The following is a 6,959-nucleotide window of genomic DNA, read 5'->3' on the forward strand; positions in this document are numbered from 1 at the left end:
TATTTACTAATAATCAGTGTTTTGACTCGCAGATAAATATATAAGAAGCTCACTACAACTTGAGTACATTGTTTGTTGGTCTGAATCCATGCAGGATACCTCTTCAGAAGTGCTAAGAAGCTTGATTTCTATGGACTCACCTGCCTCCGGCATTCTAACTTAACACGTAGACATGTACAAGAAATCTACTCACTCAAATATTGCCACTAGGCTGTATCAGGGATGACAATTCACAAGCAATCAGCATGGTTTTGTACATAGATAGCTAAAATATGTAGATACTAAAAAATACTAACATTTGCATGGCAACTATTTCCATAGTTGGAATGAGACTTGCAAAAATTGTAGCAGTATTTCAATAAGATCAAAGACTGTCGGTTAGAGCTAGCATTCCGACCATTAAGCTCCTGGAGTATAATAAGGTTAACATCTGGAGTTAGTGAGTGTCCTTCCTGCCATTAGACCAGAAGTGCGTTGTGTGTGTGGTTTGTGGGCAACCTCAAATCTTACAAGAAGATGGAACATCTTTCAGCCTAATTACAAAACAGACGTTTGAGGATGGTAACTATTGAGTCACAAGTGTGATGTCCTCCATCAAAATTTGTAGGGAAGGTGGTGGCTTCCTTCTCCAAAAAGTTTAGGAAGCCTAAATAAACAGGTAGCTAGCTACTCATCTACACGTAAACACCTAAATTGTGCCCGTGTAAGACCTTCTCTTAGGCCTTTGGCGTCTTCAAAATCTTTTACCTCCCAGGCATTGACTTTATTCCCAATTACAATCCTCATCAATCCTTCGTAGAAGCGATTGACATCATCCTCATCAGCTCCACCGAACCTGCTGTAATCGGGGAGACGGAACCACTGCCCAATTGTCACAAGAACATTTAGAAATTCTCATGTAGGAAACCGGAGTCTCTTCCAGTGTTTTTTATACAATGAATAACATCATGAGCTTCTGCTCGAGAGGCACCGCTTACCTAGCTAGGTACGATTGGGGGCAGGGGACCACCGGCCCCCCCTCCGGGCCGGCAGTCCACTGCCCCCAATCGTACCTAGATAGGTATGCGGTGCCTCCCTCACAGAAGCTCATGATGTTGAGGTAAGTCACAATGTGGGAATTAATGTGAGAATTTGTCCAAAACTTCTTGTGTGTGAAGCAAATGAGCACAAAAACAGGGAAGACTCGTGAACAGGCTTGACATACCTTATCACAGAGGTGTAAAGTGCCGACCAAGTAGGTGCCATTGGGGTAGACAGCCTCTGGCATATTTGTGTAGTGTTGTTGGAAATATGTAGTGGCCAGTTCAAGCCGATTTTGCAGCATGGACAGAGAAAGTGGATTATCAGCAAATCTGACACTCTCTTGCAAGCTGAATCCTGCATTGGATGGAAGATTTCAGTATTGACAAGTATGCCTTGCCATCATTTAGCAAGCTAGGACAAAGATACTTACTCTGCATGCTTTCAGAATCTATCTGGCCATTTACCACATCAACAGTTCCACAGTATTCAAGAATACCATAAGTCCAGTCTGAACGTGAGAGCTCTAAGACATATAGGGAATCAAAATGCAGATTTGAAAGGTTTGAGAGTGCTTGCTGGCAAGCATACCCAGCCCCTTGAAATATTTTATCCTTGTCCTCCTCCTTGTCCCACGTACACGCACATATACAAGCTGCTTTCAATGACTTCACATCATGGATACTCCCAAACAGATCCTGAAATACATGGACACTGGCTAGTTAGAAACCCAAACCTCACAGAAGAATTAGCTGAGGTTGTTAGCACAAGAAGTTTTGGACAAATTCTCACAATAATTCCCACATTGTGACTTACCTCAACATCACGAGCTTCTGTGAGGGAGGCACCGCATACCTAGCTAGGTATGCGGTGCCTCTCGAGCAGAAGCTCATGATGTTATTCATTGTATAAAAAACACTGGAAAAGACTCCGGTTTCCTACATGAGAAAATTTCTAAATCTTCTTGTGTAGGTGACAGGTCTTGACAGGTTTTACCATGTCTTGACAGGTTTTACTAACCCCCCGCCAGTGAGGTGTGATACTAAACATAATGCAAAAAGGGAAAAAGCTGAGGAAAGCTTGTCTTGCAATAGATAGAAAGTTCCTCTCACCTTCAGGGTTAGGTTGAGATTATTGTGGACAAAAATGTTGATGTCAACACTTTCTTTGTCTGTTGTCGCTTCAGTATCTGGAGCAGTCTCCTCTTCCACATTTGAGCTTTTATCGGACCCCGGTGATGATTGATTGGATGACAGCAAAGGCACTAATTCCTCTGTCATCTCTACTTGAAGATCCACATTGTCAGCTGGTTCTGCAATAGGACCCTGGGCTACAAGGTCTTCCGGAGATGGTTCCACTCTTCTTCTTTTGAAGCGTTTCACCTGCCTATGCATTTCACTCAGTCGCTTGATGTGGCCCTGGGAAGGTTTTGTTAGTTTGTACAAATTATGGAAAAGGGCTGAATGAAATTTCCCTCCTCCAAGCTCGTTTTTTAACTGATGTAATCTGAAAAATAAAAAGGTTTCCACACAGATAAAACTCAGCGTTTATCACAAGAAGATTTAGAAATTTTCTCATGTAGGAAAACGGAGTCTTTTCCAGTGTTTTTCATACAATGAATAACATCATGAGCTTCTATTAGAGAGGCACCGCATACCTAGCTAGGTACAATTGGGGGCAGGGGACCCCGGCCCCCCCACCGGGCCGGCGGTCCCCTGCCCCCAATTGTACCTAGCTAGGTATGTGGTGCCTCCCACCGGGCCGGCGGTCCTCTGCCCCCAATTGTACCTAGCTAGGTATGCAGTGCCTCTCTAATAGAAGCTAGCTCATGATGTTGAGGTAAGTCACAATGTGGGAATTATTGTGAGAATTTGTCCAAAACTTCTTGTGATATGTGGGGAAGATTTCATCTTGAAGTGAATTGAAAGACTTACTGGAATACTTCGAAACTTGGTTGCAGAAGAAACTCCACAGCTTTGCGTCTTGTTTGCTCCTTCAAATGCAAGCCTTCAAATTTATCGTGGGCAGGCATCTCATAACTTATATTGATTAAGGGGTAGTTACATTTGAATAATCCCATGTGGTACTCGCATGGTGTGAAATCCAAAGGATTGGTCACTCCCCAAATTCTCTTCTCTGAGGTACTTGTACCTGACTGCACAAGTGATGGTAGCACTACTGGTGGTGGTGCTGCTGCTGTTTGGGATGTAGCCGGTACTATTTGGGACGTGCCCAATGCGGATGCCGGTGTCACAGGCCCCCTACCTACCATCGTTGCTACAGTGTCTGTGATATTCACAAACTCTCTCTCTCTCTCTCTCTCTCTCTCTCTCTCTCATAATATTATAGTATAGATATTACGGATGTATTAGTATAACTCCCACAGGCTGCTATACAAGCCTAACACAAAGAAATGTGTGTGCAGCCTAAGGTGGCTGATACAAAGCATGATGCATAAACCACTGTGGACTTCTAATCTAAAAAGTCTATGTCCGGCCCCAAGAACTGAGAAACTGATAGCAACGCTGCTCTGCTGCCCTGGAAGAACCTGCTGATGGTTCCATTAAAACAAGCAAAAGCCATCATCGCGTCATAACTCTCTCTCTCTCTCTCTCTCTCTCTCTCTCTCAAAGAGAGGACAGAGACAAACCTGCAGAAAAAGCGAACCTGCGAACTGCTACTTGTGGAGAAGATTGAACTGCTTCTGAGAGCAATTGAGCAACGCAGAGTGCTTTTTTTAGTTTATTCCCTTGGTAGATTTTCACGCGGAGTTATTTTTATTTAGAGCTTTTCATGGCGGCGATGTCTTTTTTTAAAGTTTAATGCTTTGTGACTTTCAACAAGGGCCTCCCCTCTGGTAAGAATGCTCATGCACAAGCAAAAAATGGGTTGCACGATCCCTCGGTATTGACAACAGTCAGCATGGATCCAAGTGTATGCTAAATTATAGACTATCGGTATGCAGAGACAGTCTGAAGCTTGCATTGCATTGCAACCCACAGCCAGCAAGAAAGATATTACGTATAGGCATTGAGTGGCAATCAAAATTGATCATGTCAAGATTTTTCATTCTGATTGAGACGTTGGCTTTGCAAGTTTAATGTGAGACTAGTACGGCCGGCCGCCTTCGGCGGCCACTCTCTCTCCCCCTCTCTCCCTCTTTATCGCGTGCAACTGGATATTTTTTCTTTTTGGACTTTAGCCTTCAAGTCGCGGATTGCGACACCTGTAAAGGGGAGCCCTTCCGCCATATTATGTTAGTAGATTATACCAGGCATGTTCTAGCCTCCAAAATTTACAACCAATCTTATGTTGGGAAATGCTTCCCTTGGGCAGGTTTTTTCATGGAGCCTCTCAATGACACATTTTAGCAGCTATTGTTGAGGAATAATGTAATTTTTCATCTAATATATTATGCAAGCCATAAAACACTCCCCATATAACTTTGGCGGTTCCCTTTTAGGATTGACCACCCCTCATACAACTATTCCTCAACATTGATTCAAACCACTACCATGATTTATGGGTACGCCTTGCAAGGGTTTGATAAGGATAGCATAAGCTGGAACTTATTAAATTGAAGCCATAATGGTTCTTACCTTCGCATAGAAAGAGAGAGAGAGAGAGAGAGAGAGAGAGAGAGAGAGAGAGAGAGAGAGAGATGTCTACTCGTATATTGATCAGCTTTCTGCTCTATTAATGTTATGCTCTCCATTTGCAGGGCTCTCGGCTCCACCAGAAAGAGAGAGCGATGGAGCTCCACGAGAAAGAGAGGGCGATGGGTGGCATGTGAGCTCTCAACTCAGTAGGAGAGAGAGAGAGAGAGAGAGAGAGAGAGAGAGAGAGAGAGAGAGAGAGAGAGAGAGATATTGTATTATCATCCTCAAAGGTCAAATATGACCTATGGGACCAAAAGAAATACATGTCTCACGCTCCATGTTGACCTGATCAATGATTCTCGATACTGGAGGATTTTGGATATGAGAGTGGAAACTGAGAGTCCATGGAATGGCTGGGAGAGAAAGGTATGTAGGGAGTGATATGGGATGAAAATGTGAAGGAAGCAAGCTCGAACGTGATCGAAGGTTGAGTAGTCAAGTAGAGTATGATGCTTAGACTCTCACACTTGCAAAAAGGTACATAGTGTGCATATACGAAGAGACTCTTCCCCAGTGCCCTAGCACCCTGTCTCACATCGAAGGGAGTGGGAGCTATCGCCGCTATGGAGCAGATTGCAAATAAGGGAATAGGCCCAACTAGAGTGTATAAGGTCTCCTCTCTTAGAGAAGAACATGGTTTTGTAATTGGGGGCAATGTGTGTGGTGTAATGTCTAAAGCATGAGCCTCTTGATTTTCCCCATGTCATGATTCATTGTTGTTGTAGGAAAGCCTCATTCACTCCCCATTCATTGTAGGGTCTAGCTAGTGATGCATCATGAAGCAAGTGTGTTGCATCTCATTTTCCAAACCACTTCTTGATGTCTTGCATCCATCCCGAGTTCAATATTTTGCTTCTATGAGTCTTTTGAACTTTGTTACTTCTCTCCCATGCAATTTTAGGAAGTCGTTGTGGTGAGAGTTTTCGCATCTTTATCATGTACTCCACAACTCTATCCATGCCCATAACCTCAATGGGAATTGATCCTGGTTTAAGGAGAAGGATCACGTAAGGTGTTTGTACCTTCACTCAGAGAAAGTTTGTAAGAAAACGCTTTTGAACAATTTTCAAAATCTTTCCAAGTGGGGGCACTAATGCTACCACCCCATAAAGAAGTGCAGGTGTTACCAAGGTGTCAAAGAGATATTTCTTGAGAATCTAGCATTTGGTATCCCCTCGTTGACACATGTTTTCAAATGCGACTTCAAGATGACCCATTGCACATTCATGCCATTTGTGATTGGTTGGAACTTCAAGGCCAAGGTACTTGAAACTTTCTACTACTTCAAGTGGTCCTTGATTATACACAATGCATGGTTTCTCCTTGTTGAGGGTTTTCACAAGCATAACCTTTGTCTTGAGGCATTCATCATCAAACCACTATGTAAGCAAAAGTTTCCAAGAATGGGCAGAAACTTTTGTGCATCTTGTTGAATATGAGCCAAAAGCACTATGTCATCCATGTATAGTAAAAGCATGATCACAACATTACCCATAAGAACTTCTTCAATTTCGTCTTTATGCATATTCTCAAGAACCATGTGCTCCAACTCATCAATGCATAGCCCAAAGAGAGTTGGTGAAAGCGGGCATCCTTCAAAATTTCTTGAGAAAAAATCTCAAATTTCTTCTCCCAAGTGTACTCGACATATCACTTTCCCATATATATGTGAAATTGCATGAATGTGTTCACTTGTTGGTACTTGAAGTTCTTTCATGTGTCTCCAAAGATTCTCTAGAGGAACCATATCAAAAGTCTTCTTGAAGTCCACAAAGCAACAATACAAGCTTTTCTCTTTCAACCGACTTTCCTCCATGAGAACTGTGTAACTTCTGTCCATGCACTCAACTTTCCTTGCATTATAGTGCCAAACAGCTTTGCCATAAGAGATCCAACCATTATAGTGCGATAGTTGTTTAGATCTCCTCCTTTATGTAGGGTTTTATCCAATTACTGGCCTAATGATGAGGCATGCCATACTTTGTTTTCCGGTCCATTTAATCATTTCTGGTTTCATACCTTGCAAATCGCCTGCCTTGCGAGTAGCCAAATTTTGATTTCCCCATATATATCCTCAATCCTAAAGAGAGAAGGTGTACATGAAAGAGAACTGTATTGTGGCATCTCACCTACATGTGGCTATGCATAAAGCTTCTTACAATGTATTTACAGTCCATCAGTGTTAAATTGCCAAAAATCTCTTCACGCTTTCCTTTCAAGTTTCTCCAAAATTTACCACATGCATGCGCTTTGAGAAAATTGTACATTCACTTCCCATCT

At 42.6% G+C, this 6,959-nt stretch overlaps 1 protein-coding gene across 5 annotated transcripts; it reads right to left on the minus strand.

Annotated features, from left to right (window-relative positions):
* Positions 1-333: 333 nt before the first annotated feature.
* LOC147426362 (uncharacterized) lies at positions 334-3,929 on the minus strand. Of its 5 annotated transcripts, none has more exons than XM_086498412.1 (6): positions 3,671-3,929; positions 2,955-3,306; positions 2,133-2,526; positions 1,454-1,718; positions 1,205-1,377; positions 334-861 (listed from the first exon to the last, which is right to left on the minus strand). In XM_086498412.1, the coding sequence occupies exons 2-6, from the start codon at positions 3,290-3,292 to the stop codon at positions 667-669; spliced, it is 1,365 nt and encodes a 454-aa protein (XP_086354538.1). In that variant the 5' UTR covers positions 3,293-3,306; positions 3,671-3,929; the 3' UTR covers positions 334-666. The 5 variants fall into 5 exon arrangements, with proteins under 5 accessions (XP_086354538.1, XP_086354536.1, XP_086354537.1 ...); XM_086498410.1 differs by having other exon boundaries at positions 2,955-3,568; positions 3,671-3,928; XM_086498411.1 differs by having other exon boundaries at positions 2,955-3,571; positions 3,671-3,928.
* Between the last annotated feature and the right edge of the window lie 3,030 nt (positions 3,930-6,959).

This window comes from Adiantum capillus-veneris, chromosome 24, assembly GCF_014529385.1.
Source record: "Adiantum capillus-veneris isolate H3 chromosome 24, ASM1452938v2, whole genome shotgun sequence".
Taxonomy (NCBI): domain Eukaryota; kingdom Viridiplantae; phylum Streptophyta; class Polypodiopsida; order Polypodiales; family Pteridaceae; genus Adiantum; species Adiantum capillus-veneris.